The 22,450-nt window shown below is 34.0% G+C and overlaps 1 protein-coding gene across 1 annotated transcript; it reads left to right on the top strand.

Moving 5' to 3' along the window:
• The first annotated feature begins 231 nt into the window (after nucleotides 1-231).
• Nucleotides 232-20,557, top strand: LOC128180654 (delta-1-pyrroline-5-carboxylate synthase-like). Its single transcript, XM_052848791.1, has 16 exons — nucleotides 232-380; nucleotides 525-663; nucleotides 1,992-2,342; nucleotides 3,252-3,383; nucleotides 7,235-7,342; nucleotides 7,714-7,866; nucleotides 10,442-10,660; nucleotides 12,668-12,830; nucleotides 15,031-15,174; nucleotides 15,387-15,604; nucleotides 15,751-15,888; nucleotides 16,442-16,637; nucleotides 16,999-17,120; nucleotides 17,935-18,121; nucleotides 18,400-18,495; nucleotides 19,566-20,557. The coding sequence occupies exons 3-16, from the start codon at nucleotides 2,001-2,003 to the stop codon at nucleotides 19,772-19,774; spliced, it is 2,427 nt and encodes an 808-aa protein (XP_052704751.1). The 5' UTR covers nucleotides 232-380; nucleotides 525-663; nucleotides 1,992-2,000; the 3' UTR covers nucleotides 19,775-20,557.
• Nucleotides 20,558-22,450: the final 1,893 nt, after the last annotated feature.

Here is a 22,450-nt window from a genome sequence, read left to right as displayed (position 1 = left end):
TAATTCTTTAAATATGCTAGCTCTTGGTTAATATATAATCAATGAAAGGAGAATTAATATATTAACGTTAGGCCTATATAATTGTTGTATTTTGAATTTTGTTTCCCACGAATTAATTACGCGTCTGAGAACAAAAATTATGAATTTTTGGTTGCAGGATTTATGCACCTCTCTCTCTCTCCTCTCTCTCTCTCTCTCTCTCTCTCTCTCTGTTTACAAACTATCATCAGTTGTCTGCCCCTTTCACACTGAACCGAGTTCATTCCGGTGTCACACCGGTTCTAGGAAGAAAAAGCCAACCAGTATTTATACGAAAAGTGCCTTGTTCTTTAAGCAGTGGATATTATTCCATCGCAGGGGCCAATAGACTAGATCTATAGGTATGCATTTAAATATTTACGCACTTTGATAATAGTCTACATCACAAACAATGAACAGCTGATTGCGCGGTTTTGTCTGTGCGCATGAAAGTTCATCGCATTGCCATATGTAATATGCATTTTGATTTTATTTTAAATTTCTAGACTGGAGAGTTACTTGGTCAATTGGATGCTAGATTTACGAAACAGAAAATTTGCAACAGACATGGTTGATCGTATAGAGTGTAGACTTTAGCAGTAATTTAATTTGGCGTCATCTTTGAACAACGGAATTTTCACTGCGGTAAGTGGAAAATTCGATATAATTTCTTTCGCGGAAGATCGATTGAAAGATTGCACTTAAAACGAGACAAGGTTGGATTAAGACAAGCTGTCTGCCATTGTTGTCAAATTGTTCATACAGTTGTACATTGTTTGGACGACTGTACAACATCAGCAAATTACGCATTTACAGGGCCTGAAACTGGCACACATGCAATCGTCGATGGAAAATTTTTGCATTAGTCACTTAAAAAAAGAGTCGAACTTTAAAAAATATTTATGAACTTATATTTAACACGACAATCACAACTTGATTTAATTTTTTAATTTTATTTTAATTATATAAACTCCTGATCTAATTAAGAATGTTAATTATAGCCTTAATTAGGCTATGACCCCCCCCCCCCCTTTTCAAAATTCACCGACCAAGGAAGAATGGTGTGTCATCTCCAATCCAGCCCTTCGATTAACTCATAATCACTAGCTTTCATCATTCAATGCAATTTTCAGCAATTGACATAAATATTAAATTAATTACTATGATATAATCACTATTATCATGTCCATCCGTAATATCAGGCGACCATTACTGTAACTATGTAAACAATCACTCGGTGCTGTCAATTTGGGAATCACCTTTCCCCAGGTACAATATCATGAGAAGAGTGAATGATAGGAAAAATGGCTCTTATCTTTTCGGACTTGCAGAAGAAAAGATAACCCTTCTCTCTTCCTTTTAACACAGGTCTCCCTTAGACTGAGGTTTAATATTGATCATTTGTCTTGACATTTTACAATTTTTTTAACAATATTATGAATGCAGCAAATTTCATAGAACTTAAAATTGGCAAGATGAGTTGAACTTTCAAGGGGTGGATCCAGGCACATTTTCTTGAAGAAGAACTACCTTGAATGCACTAATTTGTGATCATCACATTTAATACTAATCCGAGATTCCTCTGACTCTAACCCCCGCTTTTATATTAATTGGGACGTGCAATAAAAGCGGGGGTTAGAGTCAGAGGAATCTCAGATTAATTTAATACCTGATTACTTTTACATTGATGAAGTTGCATTAATAAAAAAATAATTCTTTAAATATGCTAGCTCTTGGTTAATATATAATCCGTGCATGTTTAGTATAGTAAGTAATAATTCTGCAGAAGCATACATGTACTAATGTACATGTTAAGACACCTTTAAAGAGATTGTGCAGTCATAGACACCCTGGCCAATATGTTTTATTGTAGGAGGTGGTTTTGATGGGAATTTTAAGTCAACACTTGAAGGTACCTGAGTTAAGTTTGTGAAGATTTTGATAAAGATATACATCTATAAAGTTTATTGCAGGCGAAAATCATGTACTACAAAACACTCCTCAGTAAGTCTGGCCAAAGACTGTGTCAGGGTTTGAGCACCAGGTCTCTGGTCTTGGCCTCTACAAGTTCATCGTCCAATCAAATCTCAGCTTTCTCCAGTCTCGCAGGGGGCGCCTCTCCATCTTCCCAGTCCCTTCAAAGGAAATGGCGTCTGGAATCTCGGGCCAACATCTCGACGTCTCAGGTCATGCCGGCTCAGGCCATGTTCCGTTCGGACCTGGTGAATTGTAAGCGAGTGGTCATTAAGCTGGGGAGTGCCGTCATCACCCGTGAGGATGAGTGTGGGCTGGCCCTGGGCAGGTTAGCCTCCATCGTGGAACAGGTAAGAGACATTTAAAGAGCTGTTTTATAAAAAGCTTGGACTTTCGTTGGGATGTAACTGTTGAAATTGACAGTGTTTCAACTGAAATATACAGCCCTTAATAAATTCGGATAGGTCTCTTAGTGTTAAATATATTCGTATCATATCTATTAGCCAATGAATTGACAGTTGACCTTGAGTAGATATGGCACTCATCAAAGAGTTTAATTAACATGTACTGCCCAAATTCAATGCTCTGCTAAAAAAAATGGTTATATTAGACCTATTACCCACAATAACAGCTGTACCCCTCTTCCACGGGGTAAACTAATTTAGTTTGATGAAGTTTTCATCAGTATTCATGAATTTAATAAAGTATCCCATTTTTGAGGATACAGTTCTTCATGGACAATGTTTCTGTCGTGACAAAATGATGTCAGATATTGGACATTGATGAACATTTGATTTGTTAGATATTCTGATCAAAGAAATACAGTCAAACGTCTATCTCAATCTAGATGGGACTGTTTAAAACTTTGGGATATCCAAGTATTCAAAATATGGAGGGTGAAATAGTTGAAAAAAAGGTGGTTGGGACTTACAAATCTCTTTGAGATATCAATTGTATTCGAGAAATCAGCTAGACTAGTGTTCGAGATATCGAAGTTCAACTGTAATGGAAATTGATGTGAAATAAATACCGATGAAACCACAATACAAGACTTTAATAAAACATTTGCTGTTACTTAATTTTTCATCAAACTGTGTCAACTTAACCTGCTGAAGGATAATATTTAAGTTACATTCTGGGAAGAGGTTTATGATTTCATTACACGGGCAGTCATATTAATTATTAGTTTTAATTATTACTTGTAAAAATGGGGGACAGATTAGCAATGAAGATCAAATGTTTTTTTTTTGTTGTTGCAGGCTTGCGAGTTGCACGCCATGAATAAACAGGTGATTATGGTGACTAGTGGTGCCATCGCGTTCGGAAAACAAAAACTCCATCAAGAAATGCTGATGTCCATGAGTATGCGACAGACTCTACATACAAGTAAAGTAAGTGTCCTAGTTAAAAAATCGCAATTAACAGAACTTGCCTTTTTTTTTTCTAATGCTTGGTTTGATTAAGGGTAAATATGTTTTAATAGCTAGAGTTTGATAAAACGTATGATTGTTTTAATATATATAGTTATTGCAAGTTAGTGATTAATTTTATAGGGTACAACATATCTCCTTATAGACATATTAATTCAGTTTGAATATATTATATAATCCATCTTGAATTGATAACTTTAGATCATTTTAATCTCATACAGTTTTATCATTCTTTATCGGAAACCAACAATTAGACTTGCATAGGACCAGATCAAGAAAATTAATAAGAACTTTTCTCGTTTTTATGAACATTTATAATTCTCATTCCACCATTGAGAAAACAACTTCAGTATACTGTTTAGTTTTTGTTTCGTGGAAGTATGAAAAGATAAACCATGTAATAAAAAAAAGCAAAACATGCAGCTTTTGATAGATGCATGCATATTATAGACATAATAGATTTATTAATAAAAGCCATATTTGACCTGCATTCAGAATTATAATCCATAAAGTATTGCTTACCAGTAGTATTTCTAAAATTCTTCCAGTAATCATTGTAAGTGAATGACATGTATATATGTGTGTGTGTATATTTCTTTCAGACATACGTAAGTACTGGGTTTCATTTTCTCAGTGCTAGAATTGGGCATCTTTTCTGCAATCTGAGAATACTGTGAGTGTCATTAGTCTAATTATAGCTTAATTGAGATGATAAAAGAAGAAAACAACAACTTCTAAAAAATAAATGATATGTGTCCTTGATTGCAGAATCTGTTTGCTTCTCTGTAATTGGTGAAAGCTTGCATGAACCAAAGCCTTTATAGGGGTGATTAAAATTCATCACTCAAGTCTTTTGAATAAAATTAATAGATTTGACGGTTTCGAATTGAAAGGTCAAAATAATGCATGTTGGGCATTTGGATCTATAGAGTAGAGATTACATTGTATGTGAACATATATAACTCTCTCTTATTTATGACCTTGGTATAAGAATGAATTTTTAGTTTCTCAGGAGCCATTAAATGCTAAAACAGTGATAAATTTCACTGTCACTTGGAAAAAGGGGAATAACTCATTTTTTTTGTAGTGGTAATTTAATGTGAGGTACAGCTCACTATATTGAACGCAGTACATATTTTAAATTAAACGTAATTGATTATTGTTAAATTTCCAAATACATGTAATATGAAGATTGAATAAAAATTGCCTTGTTTGGTTTTGAATTTAATATTACATGCAGATCAAAACTGACTCTTTTAGATGTACAGTAATATTATACTGTTAAAGTTAAATGTTGACTAATAATGGCTTGATTCCTATATTCCTCAGTACAAAGGTATGTTAATGAAGAAAATTGAGTTACCTCCAAAAACAGAAGCAAAAAAAAGCCCAAAATAAAACCAAAAAAAAAAAAAAGAAAAAACAAAACAAAGAAACAAAAAACCATGTGCATATTTTATTTTTTGAAATTTACTGGTAATTAATTACTTAGTCTCTGCCAGGAAAAAAAACTTAAGATTTTTTCTTTGCTTCAGAATATAATTATCCTAAAACTTAATTTGTGACTGTGCACACACTAGAGTATCTGAATGTCCAGCATATTTATAAATTTGCTAGATTCTCTTGGTGCAATCTAATTAAAATCAGCTGTTCTGATACGCTACCGCTCTCGAGAGCTGTTCTGATCGTGTATCAGCAGTCTGATTTTAATCCGATTGCTCATGGAGTAGATATTTGGAAAATAAAATTGTAGTTAGGCCAAAACAAAATTATTGTATGTTTGGAATTGCCTCCCCCCTTACAACCCCCCCTTTCTTCCTGGCTATTAAAATCTTATAAGCAAAATATAAAGGATTAAAAAAAAAAAAATTAGTAAAACTTTAAATTTGAAAAATACCCAAAAAAAATTCCCCCCCCCTCCCTCCTTGGTCAAAAGACCTCTAGGAGGCAATTCCAAACAAATATTTTTTTAAGGATGGACTTCTTTATTTGCACAAGTTTAACCTTTATTCTACATTTAAAGAAAACAGAAAGTATTATTATCAACTTATTTGGAATAAAATCTTGAGAAAAAATTTCCACTGGCTCTATCATTGCTAAAACACATACATGTATTTATCTTCAAGTTTTCCTCTAATTAAGCTATTTTGTATGTATATATGTAATCCAAAATTTTGCAATTTCTCAAAATCTTAAGTGAGATTCAATGCAAAATCATGAAAAAAAGTTAAAAATTTCCTACAACAAATACATTGTAATTTCATAATTGAATAAATTCATTTGAATCCCCTTTATCTTATTTTAATGGTAGACTGAAACATTTAGATTTCATTGTAGATGATTTGTAAGATCCATGTTAGGCTAAATGAAATTAATGTTTTGTTTTTCAGGTAAAACATTGATTAATAAGGATCATTGCAATATTGTAAAGGGGAATTGCTCATTAAAATTAAATTATCAATTTATGACCATGACCAAAATATTCCCTTTTGCAATTCTTGCAATAAAAATAATAACTTGACTGTTGCATGAAATTTTTGGCCCAAAAAACTAAGGATTAATTTTTTAAAGCCTAACCTGTCTTCATTCAATCAATAGCACCAATCATCAAAATACCCTAACCATTAATTGTACCATCAATTGTATCATCAAGCACTTTGCACTTGATCCTTCCATCCAATTATTAGTGATGTCACCTCCCCCCCCCCTCCCCCCAACCCAATCCAATCAATAATTCACTGCACAATTTATTCTTTGAGGTATCGGTAGTCTTTTATTTTTTAACACAAATAGCTGTACATACAATATTTCAGTCTGATAAAAATGTATGAGTGGTTTAAATGTAATCAAAATTCATTGCAATAAATAATCTTCTTGGTGTAATTTTGTTGTCTCATTAAAACCAGGTTGTATGTTAAATGGAACATAGTTGTAATTTTGAGACATTTCCATCATTTACAAAGAAGCCTCCATCAAATTGAATGGTGCATACTGATACATTTGTGTGAAAACTTCTGAAGAAAAGTGTATACTGTAGATTCTTAAAAAAAAATATTGGGACAGAAATTTTCATGAATTTCTTATCCAAATTATGTATCCTTAAAACTGTGAATTTTACTAATAAAATTGATGCCCACAAATTTAAATAAAACTGCAATTCAGTTATCACAAGAAATACTTCAGCTTTTAGGTTGACTTCCTTGATTGGCTGTGAATGTATTAAATGAGATCTTAAAATCAAAATGACATGCATGTGTATTATTTGCAAACTGTGGAATCATTAGATTTCGTGGTGGCTCAATTTTCGTGGAATTCGTGGGTACCTCTCATCCATGAATTAACAACTTCCACGAATTGATAAATTAGGGTAATAAAATCATATTTCCTTTTGTAGGTATAAGAAAATACACAAAATTACCTCCCCACGAACCTGTAAAATTTAAGCCATCCACGAAAAATTGGTCCTCACGAAATTAATGAGTCCACAGTAATACCTGGTAATGTGCATATAAAAATAAAGTTGAACGTTGATATATCTAACACTGATATCTCGAATACAATGGACATGTCAAAGTGATTCGTAAATCCCAACCACTTATTATTTTAACTATTTTACCCTCGAAATCTCGAATACTTCGAATACTCGGAGCGTTTAACCAGTACGTCCTATCTAGTTTGAGATAAACGAAGATTGACTGTATCTTCATTTGACGTCCAGCATTATGGTTCCATTAGCACTAACCAGTATATATCACCCACCCACAACCTTCTCTGTGACACTGTATATATAAGGTCTGTCGTTTGTCTTCCAGAGGCAGGGATCCCTGATCGAGCCCCGAGCCTGTGCTGCCGTCGGACAGAGTGGTCTAATGTCGCTCTATGAAGCCATGTTTAACCAGTATGGAGTCAAAACTGCCCAGGTTACGAACATAGTTTACATATATTTTATGATATGCTCGACTACTCATTTGTATGTTTGATAATTACAGTAACTCTTATCAACTAAAAGTCAGTTTGACAGGAATACATTTTGGTTTAGTTATGACAAGATGCACAGGACTTGCCATGTCAAAAATTGCAGAAACTTTGTTTTTTTATGAACAATACTTCTCATTAAGTCAACTTTAATCGATTTATTGGAATACACTATTCATGCAATGCAACTCAATAATTAAGTCTAGAGCTTTAGATATTTTAACGCTTTTGAAAACATCTTTTTAGGAAATGACAGAGTAGATGTGTAGAAATTCGTCTTTTAAAATCAAATTTTTGGTTTTATTATATTTATTAGGTTCTCATCACCAAGCCAGATTTCTTCCATGAGGAAAGTCGAAGGAACTTGATAGGGACGCTGAAGGAGCTGCTACAACTGAGCATTGTTCCCATCCTGAACACCAACGATGCTGTCGCCCCACCGCCCCAGATAGACAAAGACTTACAGGGGGTGAGTGAAAGATGGAGAGTCAGCTCAGTACTCTCTAAGTTGTGATGTACATACTTTTAGAATAAATGCGATCGGTACTGAATTTATACAAGTATAAACTACTGGGTTGAGCATTTTTCCCCTTACAGACTGGCCGCTATTCATTCGTAATAATTCAATTTTCTTTTTTACAAAAAAAGTTTAAGAAAGAAAATGTGCTCTCATATTAAAATATGTTGTACTAATTGATACTTACATTGTTGCAAAAAGCAAACAAGCGTACAGGTATATATATATACTGAAGACGTACTTTTGTCCGCGTGGTATTAATTTACGCTATGAACGCAGGCACAAATTTGCCGCGGAATTTTTTCCCAGTGTACTTAAAGTGCATTTTGGAATGAAATTTTGAAATTGCGTTTACATGAATAAGGATAATCGGAAGTTACTACATTATATAACACTTGCATATACGTGTACCCAATGTATATAGTTTTTATCTATGCAAACTGTCAAACAATTTTGTTTTGAGAATTCACATGATAAATAATTTAGTCTCCTAAAGATTTGAATTTTCTGTAAATTTACTTGCATGAAATTTAAACTTCTCCCAGCTTGAGATAACGGCACGTGTCAAACGACATATAGCCCCAAGCGGGTCTGTCTTTCAATGACCCAATTAACTAAACGCTATGACCCGTGTTTTTACTGCAACTTTTAGATCCCGTTGTGCTCTGACTTTTAATTGATAAAACTGATCAACTCATAATTTAACGACATGTGAACCCATAAATTGACAGTTAATAAAGATCACAAGACGATTTTAGCCAGCGTCGTAACATCTTGACGGCTAACTATTGACTACCTACAATTGTACAACCGATAATTACTGTTCATTGTGAACAGTTCTACAATTTAAGTCCAAAGTTCGACAAATTCTAGGTAATGAAAATCGCTCAGAACTAAATTTAATAATAATTATTCAAATGATTTTTTTTTTTTCATTTAAAGAATCCGCGTAAATTTTTACCCGCGGATTAAATTGATATTGTGATTCCGCGGAATTATGACCCCGTGGAAAAAAATATGTCTACAGTATATATATATAATAGGTCAATTGAGTCACTCAGTAACCTATTGCATTTGGTCTTTGTCCATCGTCGTACATCGTTCTTTATCAGCTGCAGTTGTCAGTAAACAATTTTACATTTTTAACTTCATCTAGAAAACTACAAAGTCATTTGTTACTGTTTTTGGTGTGAAGCACATTTTCAAAAATCTGGAGTTAAGGTATGAATAACCCAAGATTCCTCTGACTCATGACCCACAACCCCCCCCCCCCCCCCCCCCCTTCCCATTTTCATGAAAGAATGTTTTTCAAATATCAATTAATGAAAGCGGGTTAACAATCAAAGGAGTCTCAGATTAGGTTTTAGAATTAAAAATGAAGCTTAAAATGCGAATGTGAGACTCTCTCACGTGTCAATCTAATGGATATGGTACTCAGGTGACTGTCAAGGCCTGTGGGCCTTTTGATTTCTTACCAATCAAATTACTAATGCATTGAAATATTATAAAATAATTTAGGTTCTTGAAGGCTGATTTTTGGGGAGTGTCAATAATTTGGTACAAGGGGATGTATTTTGAAATTCAATTTTCTGAAATAATTCCTTTTCCAAGTGAGTGTGTTTATGAGTATTCCCTTAAGATTGAATAGAGTACATACAAAAGTGCCACCATTAAATAGAATGATTCCAATTTTGAGTATTCTTACTATCTTTACCACAAAGAAACTTATATTGCTACCTACTTTTATTTGCAACAACTTTATTTCATGATTTACTCGTGATAAGGGCCAGTTTGCAGTGATTAATTTTTGCAATCAAGCCTTTTAATCAAAATCAATGCCAGGAATATTAAAGGATTGGTTCATAGCAAGAAAAACTGGTACATGCATTAGGAACAAAAACTTTTCGCGAACCAAGGAAAATTTTCTTGCACACGAATAGAAGATAGTTTATAGTAACTTGTTTTATTATACTTTCATGTTAAATACTGAAATCTGATTGGTTTAGACGCAGTTGGTAATCCGTTCTATTACCCTCAGCATTAGCAACACACTTGGCAATGGGTAATACAACGAATTGTTACATGCGCGTAAATTATGCGCGTACTGTTCACCGTAGAATTCACTTCATTTCTATATAAAAGCAGTTAAATTTTCTTTAAAAATTAGACATTCAGTATTATTAAAATAAATAGTGCCTGTTTGGGAGGGTAACTGTTGAAATTGACACCCCTCGAAAACCATTGTCAACCTCCGCTTCGCGTCGGTTGACAATGTTTTTATTGGGGTGTTAATTTCAACAGTTACTTTCCCAAACAGGCACTATTTATATGATGGCAGTTAGAGGAATAGGCAAATACAACTTAATATATCTCTTTAATTAGATTAAGTTATCGGTAACTGAATACTATGAAAAAAACAAAATTGTTTTTTAATTGTATGATTCTGTATTCTATAGAAAAATTACTCATTAAAACAAAACACTTTTAAATATAAACCTTAAATGTAAATATCAAAAATGTTTTCCAGGTGATAAGTCTGAAGGACAATGACAGTTTGGCGGCCCGCCTGGCAGTGGAAGTCGACGCTGACCTGATGATTCTGATGTCAGACGTTGATGGCCTCTACACAGGACCCCCAGGGCAAGAGGGCTCCCGCCTCCTCCATACTTACTGTCCGGAGGTCGATGAAACCTCCGTCATCTTTGGAGAGAAATCCCGCGTTGGACTGGGTGGGATGGATTCTAAGGTGCAGTCTGTTGAACGATTTTGATTTTATCATGTGTACATGTATTTGTCTTCACCCGTTGAACTGAATAAGGGATTTTGATATGTTATGATGTGTGTTTATTTGTCAAGTGATTTTATTGCGTTTACTTTATTTCTCGTAACAGTTTTTTTGTTACATTCAGAAAATTATCAAGAGAGCGCTACTGTAAACCAACTTTTATTCGCGTGCGAGAAATTTTCGCAAGGTTAGCGAGAGCCTTGTCGTTGCGAATATTTCTCACTGTGAACCAATCCTTTGTCAATAGTTTTTATAACAATACAGGTGTGGATAAGGCTTGGTCGCGAACATTAGTCGTCGTGAACCAGTTTATCGGCAGTTAATCACGAAATAAAGTCGCCGCGAAAAAAAATTTGGTTTACAGTATTTTACAGCAAAATGAAATTTTGAAAAGAATACTTTATATATTGATTAAAACTTTGATATCCGTAATCTAGGTCTACATTTCTATATTTTTATACCCCCGCAAACGAAGTTTAGGGGGGTATATTGGTTTCACCCTGTCCGTCTGTCTGTCCGTCCGTCTGTCCGTCTGTCTGTAGACGCAACTTTGTCCCCCCTATAGAATTTTTTATTACTGCATGGAACAGTTTGAAAATTTGTGCATATGTTGAACACCATCTGAAGATGTGCACCTGCAATTTTTTTTAAGATCAGACAAGATTTAATGATTTTATGACTGTTTTCATTTTCCTTATTCTATATATTGTACACTAATGTTGAAAAGTAAGGGAGGTAATCCTTACAGATTTTATTAATTAATTAATAGAAAACACTCTAAAATATATTTATATAAATACATCCAGATGGAGTTTTTTGTCTTTATGTCTTAATTAATAAAAAAAAATTATTTTTTATAAGTATTCTATCAACTGACAATGCAAAGTTTTTGTTTGTCAATGATAAATTCTAAGGAGCTAATAAGAACATCAAAGACAAGTGTGGCTGAATTCATTTGTCCCAAGGGAGCCATTATCTGAGCCATGGTTCAGATGGAGCATGTGTTTAGGGGAAATTGATAATCTGTAAAGTGGGTGATGGTTTTGGGGCTATTTTAAAACTGTTTCATGTAAACCAAAAGGTCTATCATTATAAGGAAATAAATAATATAATTATTAATAAAGAAGTTAAACTATTTTTAGAGGTTGTTTAAATTTATTTGTCAAGTAAATTAATGAAGTGACCCTATTGGGCATTAATTTAAATGAAATTCAAAATTACTGATATGATTGTAGTGTTTTGGCAATTTTAAAATTGTTTGTAATATTAAATTTTCTTTTTTTACATATTTTTACATAGTATGGTAATTATGGTAATGTTTTGGGAGTTTATTAAATTTAACAAGTTCATCAAAGAAAATCATAGTCCTATGGGATCAATTTTCTGATATGGAGTTCCATTGTGCCATAGGAGAAAGTGAGGAAAATTTGAAACAACTAATTGCATCTGTCAAGACTCTTATTAGAAAGATATTGAAAGTTTTATCAACAGAAGAGCATTGCTTGGCTACCGGTATTTCTATTCACTGCAAAGGGAGGGGTTATTGTCATTTTGTTGGTTTTTCTTTAAATCAATTAAATTAAAAAAATATATCATCAAATACATACATTTGTAAATGTATTACTGTTATAGATATGTATTTACAGTGAAATTCTGACAATTTTGATTTTAATTTTTCTTTGTTAACTAATTTTTTTTTTTTTTTACAATTCTAGAAATTTTTTTTTGTATGTGTTCCAAACCTTTATTATTCAATTCAATTATTTGTCCCATTTGAAAATAGCCTAGTGGGGGTATTAGTCCCATTAGGACAGTTCTAGTTGTTGTTGCTTATCCCTCTATAGGAACTTTGACTGGGATATTGTGTCCTGCTAGCAAAACTGTGTTAAAAAGCCCCGTACAATCTTTTTGAGCATTTGAAGATCTTCAATAAGATTTGTTCTAGACAAGAATCGTTTGGTTTTTCAGGTGAGAGCAGCTTCCTGGGCCCTAGACAATGGTACGACTGTGGTCATTTGCAATGGACATGAAGACCGAGCCATCCACAACATTGTGTCAGGGAAAAACATCGGGACCTTCTTCACCAAGTCCAAAGTCCAGAATGCACCAGTTGAACTGATGGCCATGCAAGGTAAATTTTACAACTGTTAATTAATATCTCACTTTTGATCTTCTCACTTTCAATCCATATACTTGTATGATTTTGGGGTGGGGGGGGGGTGCTTCTAATATTACATTTACATAGAAATACATTGAAAAATTAAAGTTCCTTTGAGGAAAATAAGTACTGTAGGGTGTGAAAATGGTACTGAAGCAAGCTTGTATTTAATTCTTAGATTCTCATCCTAGCCCGCCCCTCTGAAAATGGCCAGACCCAATGCATTTTATTTTGTTTTGAAAAAAAAAAAACGAAAAAAAAATTTCGGGCAAAAAAGTTTGGCTCGGTACACAAAAATTTCAAAAAATTTTAAGTGGCTGCCTAAACATGTGCAATGGACTACCGTGTCATTTCAGTCATGTTTGTTATCATAAGGAAACAAATGTCTTCATGCATCAACAGTTAAGTCGAAATAAAATGGAATTAAAAGATTACAACTGGGTTTGTGTACTCATATGAGCATTTACAATTTTTAAAAAGAATAGAGCAGTTGTTATTTCTAGAACATGAACGGTGAAAAAGGTGTTTTTTAAAAAATAAAAAATAATAAATAAAATCTGCCCACCCGCCCCATATTTTTTGCAAATTAGAATGAGAATCTAAATATTAATTTTATTAACCGGGTTTTCCAACGGAAAAATCCGGTTATTAAAATGGTGAAAATGGCGGGCGGGCGGGCGGATGGGCGGGCGGGCGGGCGGGCGGGTGGGCGGCTGCCAAAAGGGTACCCTCATTGTACGGATAACTCCTCCTACAGTTTTCAAGATAGGAAGTTGTTCTTTTGCAGATCAATTGTACATATATTAGAGGTGTGCATATTGCTAGGATTTTGATTTCTGATAATTTATCGAAAAAATACCAGCTTTTGAACTTAGTCATTTTTTGGCAAAATGTTGCATATAGGGTACCCTCATTGTACGGATAACTCCTCCTACAGTTCTCAAGATAGGAAGTTGTTCTTTTGCAGATCAATTGTACATATATCAGAGGTGTGCATATTGCTAGGATTTTGATTTCCGATAATTTATCGAAAAAATACCAGCTTTTGAACTTAGTCATTTTTTGGCAAAATATTGCATATAGGGTACCCTCATTGTACGGATAACTCCTCCTACAATTCTCAAGAAAGGAAGTTGTTCTTTTGCAGATCAATTTAACATATATCAGAGGTGTGCATATTGCTAGGATTTTGATTTCTGATAATTTATCAAAAAAATACCAGCTTTTGAACTTAGTCATTTTTTGGCAAAATATTGCATATAGGGTACCCTCATTGTACGGATAACTCCTCCTAAAGTTCTCAAGATAGGAAATTGTTCTTTTGCAGATCAATTGTACATATATCAGAGGTGTGCATATTGCTAGGATTTTGATTTCCGATAATTTATCGAAAAAATACCAGCTTTTGAACTTAGTCATTTTTTGGCAAAATATTGCATATAGGGTACCCTCATTGTACGGATAACTCCTCCTACAGTTTTCAAGATAGGAAGTTGTTCTTTTGCAGATCAATTGTACATATATCAGAGGTGTGCATATTGCTAGGATTTTGATTTCCGATAATTTATCGAAAAAATACCAGCTTTTGAACTTAGTCATTTTTTGGCAAAATGTTTCATATAGGGTACCCTCATTGTACGGATAACTCCTCCTACAGTTTTCAAGATAGGAAGTTGTTCTTTTGCAGATCAATTGTACATATATCAGAGGTGTGCATATTGCTAGGATTTTGATTTCCGATAATTTATCGAAAAAATACCAGCTTTTGAACTTAGTCATTTTTTGGCAAAATGTTTCATATAGGGTACCCTCATTGTACGGATAACTCCTCCTACAGTTCTCAAGATAGGAAGTTGTTCTTTTGCAGATCAATTGTACATATATCAGAGGTGTGCATATTGCTAGGATTTTGATTTCCGATAATTTATCGAAAAAATACCAGCTTTTGAACTTAGTCATTTTTTGGCAAAATGTTGCATATACATGTAGGGTACTCCATTTCACTGGATAAGGGTTGACATGGATTATGGATACAGTTTACATAAAAGAAAACCCGGTTTGCTGTCACATTGACAGCTTTTCACTTGTATGGCCTTAACCCCATTGCGTCACTGATGGGTGCCAAGCAGAAAAGAATTGAATTAATTATGATTACTGATGTTCATTTCTTTAGCACGAGAGGGAGGTCGAGTGCTACAAACAACCACACCCAATCAGAAGCACCTGATCATCACAAAGTTGGCCAACCTTTTGTTAGAGAGACAGCGAGACATTCTTGATGCCAACAGCAAGGACATAGAGATGGCCAACAAGTCAGGTATGGAACACATTACAAAAGGCAAGCCAGAAAAACTCAAATTCTGATTAAGGTTTTGAGGCATGCAAATTATTACTTAACCGTTGAGGTGTTAAATGATTTGGAATGAAATTGTAAAATGTCATTTAATTATTGCACTCATTTACAGTACAAAAATGAAGATGAAAATATTTCTATCTCTTGTGTTTAAAAGAAACAATTTTGATTGATAGGTCTAGAGTCCACCTTAGTGTCTAGACTAGTTTTGAGTGAGAGGAAACTTCACACTCTTTATGAAGGCCTGAAGCAGATAGCCGATCAAAGCTCAGACATTGTTGGGCGTGTCGTTAGGAGGACATTGCTGGCAGATGGCCTTGAATTAAAACAGGTCACGACCCCTATAGGGGTTCTTCTTGTTATCTTTGAGTCCCGTCCAGACTGCCTACCTCAGGTGAGTGCTGATCTCTGTCTGTGTGTCTGTCTGTCTCTCTTTCTCTCTCTCTCTCTCAAACACAATGAGACTCACAAACATGGTGATTCTCAGGAACAATGAAAATCAATCTCTCTCACTGTTCAGATTTTTTGTTTTGTACACAGGTGGCAGCTTTGTCTATCGCCAGTGGTAACGGTCTGCTGCTGAAAGGAGGGAAGGAAGCGTACCACAGTAACCAGATTCTGCACTCGCTTGTCCAGGAGGCACTCGAACCGTTCGTTCCCAGGGAAACCATTTCACTGGTATATTTCTACTAGTTTGTCTTTGCTACAGATTTGTGAATACCAAGTTAAATTGAAAATTACATTTCAACGAGTGAAGGTGCCTAGACAAGCCATGTAAAGGAATTGAAAATATAACATGCAGATGTTTTAGGTGATTTGTCATAAATGGAATTCCTGTTTATCGTAAAACATTTCAGATACCATAACTTGTAAACTGAATCTGTAAAATTTATAGAAATCAAACTTGATAATCTTATTTTGGAAGGATAATTAAAAAAGAATCATTGGTAGGATGAAATAAGTATAAATTGGATACATTATAGGGCTTTTAAAGGCGACAAAGGTGGTTGATTTCTAATCGCTTCATTGATAGAACAAGCGGGTTCAAATTTCTTCATTGGCTAATAAACTATAAATTGAAATAATTTTTAAAAATCCTCTTCAACAGTGTAATTTATCTCCACTTCCAAATTATTAAACTATCATTATTATAACACCCCCTCTTCATTTTCTTATTATGCTTTGAAAATCTAGTCTGCTCTTGTATGATGTAGAACTGTCTGTTCAATAGGTAAGCACACGAGAGGAGATTGAGTCTCTACTTGAGATGAATGAGTACATTGACCTAATTATACCCCGTGGGTCCAACGAGCTGGTCAGCATGATCCAGAAACAGAGCCAGGGGATCCCCGTCCTGGGGCACAGCGAGGGCGTGTGTCACGTCTACATCGACAGGAACATTGACCAGGATATGGCTCTAGACATAGGTAAGCCTGATTCATAAATAACTATAGGGCCTTTATCTGAAAAAAGTAGAAACCTTTGTTTGATATTGATTTTCTCAATAAAATTAATGTGAGAAGAATATGGAAATAAAATTAAGTTTAAATCTTAGTTTGATATCTGTAGTCAGAAAATCTTTTATTAAAAAAGGCAAACCTTGGTCCAGTTGATTCCAAATCTTCATAGCAAAAATGTACTGTATCTAAAAAGGTACAAACCTTAGTTTGATAAACGTGTGGGTAAAATTTAGAAAGAAAAAAAGAAAATACAGAGAAAATGGAGATGCAAATTCTGTGTACTTTCTTCCAAATTGATATCTTGTTACGTTTTTGCCCTGATTTTCAGTGCGAGATTCAAAGACGGATTACCCAGCTGCTTGTAACGCCGTGGAAACCATACTGGTCAACAAGACCCACCTGAGGGCTCCATTTTTTGAAGATTTGTTTGACATGCTGAAATCCGAAGGGGTAAGTGCTTCAAATTATTTTGCATAAGTAAGAATATCATAGAAATTGATATAGAGTTGTATGTTCAATAGACATTGGGTGTATTCGTTTGGTCGATTGGAGAGCTGCAAGAGTAATCCTGATTTGCTCGTTTGCAGTATGGAGATCTTCAGTGGATCTCCATTGTCTACTTTCTAAATAGCAGGTAGACAATGGAGATCTGCTAGAGATATTCAGGTCCAATTCTGGAGGTAGCAAACGAATACACCAATTGTTTGAGCCAAAGTAAACAGAGAAATCCTATTATTATATTTAAATGGTTTGCATCGTTTGAGATTTCAATCTATATTGTATAATTAATTCTTCAAAAAATTGTAATTTTTTTGTATATGAAAATTTCAAACTATAAACAAATCACATTGATTATTGTGATTAAGAATAAAACCAAGAAAATCAACTGTCGACAAACCATGATAAGATTGTCAAAATATTTAAATATAGTTACCAAAAAAATAAATTTATTGGTTTTCGGGCTCCGGTGCATTCGGTCAAATGCTGAGACATTCATTAATGTTATTGCAATAATTAATGAAATAGGGAATATCACAACTTCCATTTTGACTGAAGATAAGAAAATTGAGTCATTATTCTTAGCAATTTATGCAATGAAAGTAAAAATGAAATACGACCTAACCTGTTCCATTACATTTTGAAATTTTTGGCCTGTTAACTAATACATTAATTTATTTTGGCCATAGAGCATTGTGAGTTATCAAAATTGTAATGAAACTTGCCGTGTCTCGTGCATATTACCATCTCCATGATTTTGATGTAGGTGAAGATTTACTCTGGACCCCGTCTGGCCTCGGCCCTGAAGTTTGGCCCCCCACCGGCCCCCTCACTCCACACAGAGTACGGAGACCTGTCCGTTACCGTGGAACTTGTAGACGATGTCAAGGACGCCATTCAACACATCAACAAATACAGCAGTAGCCACACCGACGCCATTGTCACTAGTGATGGTAAGTAAGACTCATTAAAAGAATTTGATAAAAAAAACTTTTTTATTGAGAACATTTAATTTATTTTTTTTTTTTTTTTTTAATGATGTGCACATTTTTTTTTTTACCGCCAACTGATGTAAACAAATAATTAAGGAAATTTAACATTTGTTTTTGCATGGCGGTAGATGTGAAAATGAAAGACTCAGTTTATAATTAATATTGGAAAGTAATCTCTAAATAGATGTAGCTTTTCAGCCAAAAATTGTAGGAATTAAAATCGATTTTTAAATGTTTAGATAACGTGGCAGAGGTGTTCCTCAAGGGCGTGGATAGTGCTTGTGTATTCCACAACACAAGCACTAGGTTTGCTGATGGCTACAGATTTGGACTTGGTAAGCACATATTTCCAGGGATGTATAAACTAATGGAATAGGCAACTTCTACATTTGTCATGTCTACTTCCCAAACTATCATGCGAGCCTTGACAAGTTTTTAAAACTCTGTTCAAACCTGGCCAGTAAAAAATGTCGCTTTTTATTAGATTTTTTCCACCTCTTAAAAGGCATATGTTTTTCATACAATTTTATACTCCTGCTCTAAAGGAGAAGGGGGTATACTGGTTAACCCTTGTCTGTCTGTTTGCATTTTTCTCAGCAACTATTCATTGCAGATGCTTGAAATTTTAACACACTCTTTGTTTAGGTATGCCATACATTGGGATATATTTTTGTACCAATCGGATGTCAACTTCCTGTTAAATGACAAGTTGAACTTAGTTTATTTTTGCCATAATTTCAAAACAAATTTTCGTCTAAGATTTCTCAGCAACTATTTACCGCAGATGCTTGAAATTTTAAAAGTCTTTGTTTAGGCATGCCATTTGTTGGTATCCATTTTTTTTTTAATACATGTGTAATTGGAACTTCAAATTCCTGTTAAATATCGACTTTGCTCAGTTTGTATATATTCAAATCAGAGCAGGGGTACTAGTGAGCATTCTCACAAATATCTTGTTAATCATACGTTGTAAACCAATTTAGACAACTAATAACTAAATGTTGTAAACTAATTTAGATAAAAAGAAAATAAATATTGATTTTTACTTAATCTTTGAAATGGGTCAAAAATGGGTCTTGGGGATTTAAGAACTTTAGCTTATGAAGTACAAATAACAATTCTAGAATAATTTTAAGATTGTTTTTTAAATTTTATAATGATATACCAAGTGATTTTGGCGAGACTTGCCTATACTGTTATTATATACGTCCCTGCTTTTTTAAAGCTTAGTAAATATGCAACAAATTATCAATTATATTGTTATCAAGCATTTACCCTCTGTGGTTCAAAAATCAGTCCCACTATGATCAATAATGAAAAAGCCACAATTTTGTTAAAAGCACGTAGCTTGTTTCATGGTTGATATATGAGGTAGAACAATATCAATTTGTATTTCTATATTTAGGTGCTGAGGTAGGAATTAGTACCTGCCGAATTCATGCTCGAGGCCCAGTAGGGGTGGAGGGACTACTGACCACAAAGTGGCTTCTTAACGGGGAGGGTCACATTGTGGAAGACTTCAGCAAAGGGAAGAAGGAATACATACACAGACCCCTCCCTCTGCCACAGAACATGATGGAGGAGGAGGATGTCAATGTAGAGCTCAAGGACTAGAGAGACAAGCTCTGATTGGTCAGCTGTTCATGTTTGAAAGATCAATAGATCCTGTGATTGGTTAAAACTTTAAAACACAGCATCTCTATCAAAGGCTGTGATTGGACTATTTTTTCCATGCCTGTCAAGATTTAAAAAGACAGCATGGGTAGTTTTTCAAATTTGTCTTCTGATGCTTTGTAAATGGTTCTACTTACTTTGTACCAAGGGCAGTTTTTCCAGCTGATATAAAGACACACTACACAAAGAAACAGTTGTACATTTGTATCTGTCTCTTTATCAGGATTAAAACTTACCACAACTTTATAAGCCACAGAAAAAGCAACCGTTTTTTTTTTCGCTTTCACTGACATTTCTTACTTTGGTAAATTTTCGTTGTCAAACTGAGAAAGTGCTATGTTTAGTATATTATATTTTGTATTTAAAAGAAAGTAAAACCTGAAATATTTTCAAGTTTAAAAACACACTTTCATAATAATTGCCTGTTTTGGCATGTGTTGTTGACAACAGATTTGTTTACCTTGGTTGTCAGGTTGTGCTTGTACACACACCTGTCTAGATCTGGATTGTATGAGATCTGAATCTCTGTTACGTTTTGTATCGTATGTAATAATGATCACACATTTTTTGGTCGCATTTTCTTATCAAAATTAACGCATTTATTGCTTTACAGGGTTGATTGATAAGGATTAAAGGAGTGAGAGTTCATTAAAGACGATACATTTTTTTGAAAATAAAGCCATTCTTTTGCTATGTATACTGAAAATAAAATATATCAGTATTGGTATGTTTTTTCTTCTTTTACAATAATTATAATATGTATACTTTATGCCTGCTATATAAACAGTTAGACTTGTGAAATTGCTTATCTGTGATGTTTAATGAATTTAACAAGGCTAATTATAACTTGATTGTTATTTCCATGTACACTGTGATAAAACGAAGTCCATTGAAATCCGGGTCCAGTTATTCATTTTGAGCCGTTTTTATAAAAAAAATATTTGACCCAGTACTTGATATTGAAGATCTTGTATTTAAATATATAATCTAAAAATTAAATACTTTCTTTGGGGATATGAAAGTAGCGACATTGCTGAAAATAAATATATTGCTGTCCTCAGCGGGTAACGTATTTTTTTTTCTGCGATTGTTGCTACATTCATATCTCGCATGAATCACCAAAGAAAGCATTTTGTTGTTTTATATTTACATCTACCAAGCATGATTCCCTCTACTTCTTACGGAAACTTATAGTCAATTCATATCGATTGGTCGAAATCTACAGCGGCTAAAACTGACGGGACTGAAATCGACACGTCCTGTTTATCGATTGGTCGTAACTTATAGCTACCTAAAAAAAAATTAACGTGACTGCACGAAACAATCATGATGATGTCAGACTCAAGGTCTCACAATAGACGATTTGGCTGTTTCTTTTAGCTAACGTACATCAGTACGTTAACAGTGAAATAACGAATTTTACTTACTTTATATAAACAATTTATCTTAAAATTAGTTAAAAGAAAGATGTAAATATAAACCCCCCCAAAAATGCTTTTTTTGATGATTCATGCGGGTTACAAAGGTAGCGATTATTGCAAAAATGGGTTAAGAAGGTAGCGATTATTGTAGAAAACATAACCCGAATGAATCTCCAAAAAACCCATTTTATTGTTTAAATGACTTTGAGCTCACCTTGATCAGGTTAGGAGAGGTTATACCCTCGGTGTCGAGCAAGTCCCTTGTTTCAGTTGATTCACCAAACTTGCTTGGATGGTGGATCTTGGCTTGCGAAAGAACAAAGAAGACTGGGTGCAGGAGGAGGTTAGTGTTTTTTGTGCAGGTAACTGTTTTGGAGCCTTTTGTAAACAACATCGATGTATCTTCACCAAACTTGGATGATACATTTAAACAATAAAATGCTTTCTTTGGTGATCCATTCGGAAGATGAAGGTGTCGACATTGCAGAAATAATACATAGTCCGCGCGTAAGTGGGTTGTGTAATTTTTTCTGCAATGATCGCTACCTTCCTATCAGGCTTTAATAGATGCTGAATGTGAGCCTTTACCTTTGGATGCTGGAGGAGATAACGATGTTTGGTGCAGGTTAAAGTTCATGGAGCAGGTAACATATCTAGGTAATTTAAAATTTTGGCCCTGGAGGTAACGAACATGTATTTGAATATGGTTGATTAATCTGGTTTATGCTTTAATGATTGATGCGTTCCAGAATTCTATCACATGGAATTGTGTCATATGATATCATAAATCATATCATGCTCTATCTAACAAAGTATGTAATATGATACAATTTCGTATAAATATTATCGTTTTATCGTATAATATAATGTCATATTGTAACATGATACAATATTGTATAATATGATACAATATTGTATTGTATGATACAATATTGTTTTATATGATACACTGTTCTTTACAAAATCGTATTGTATGGTACATTATCGTATAATTCTGTTTGAAGCAATATTGTATCAAATGACTAAATGTTGTAATATTAAGGTATAATATCGTGTCATATCATTTTGTACAATATCGTCGTATCATAAAATGCACTGTCCTCTCATTAGACATTATACAAGATCGTTTTGTTTCAATTGGTTCTGTTTTTCATTATATCATATTAAACAAAATCACATTGTATGTCTTGATTAA

Source organism: Crassostrea angulata, chromosome 4, assembly GCF_025612915.1.
Source record: "Crassostrea angulata isolate pt1a10 chromosome 4, ASM2561291v2, whole genome shotgun sequence".
NCBI lineage: Eukaryota > Metazoa > Mollusca > Bivalvia > Ostreida > Ostreidae > Magallana > Magallana angulata.
Note: the sequence above shows the minus strand (reverse complement) of the source record. Positions and strands in the feature narration are given on the sequence as shown.

What these genes read in the sequence shown, in the direction of transcription:
- LOC128180654 (XM_052848791.1), top strand. Translation starts at nt 2,001, where the DNA reads ATGTACTACAAAACACTCCTCAGTAAGTCTGGCCAAAGACTGTGTCAG. An exon ending in ACATGCTGAAATCCGAAGGG is followed by an intron (nt 17,121 to 17,934) that starts GTAAGTGCTTCA and finishes ATTTTGATGTAG; the next exon opens with GTGAAGATTTACTCTGGACC. An exon ending in TGGCTACAGATTTGGACTTG is followed by an intron (nt 18,496 to 19,565) that starts GTAAGCACATAT and finishes TTCTATATTTAG; the next exon opens with GTGCTGAGGTAGGAATTAGT.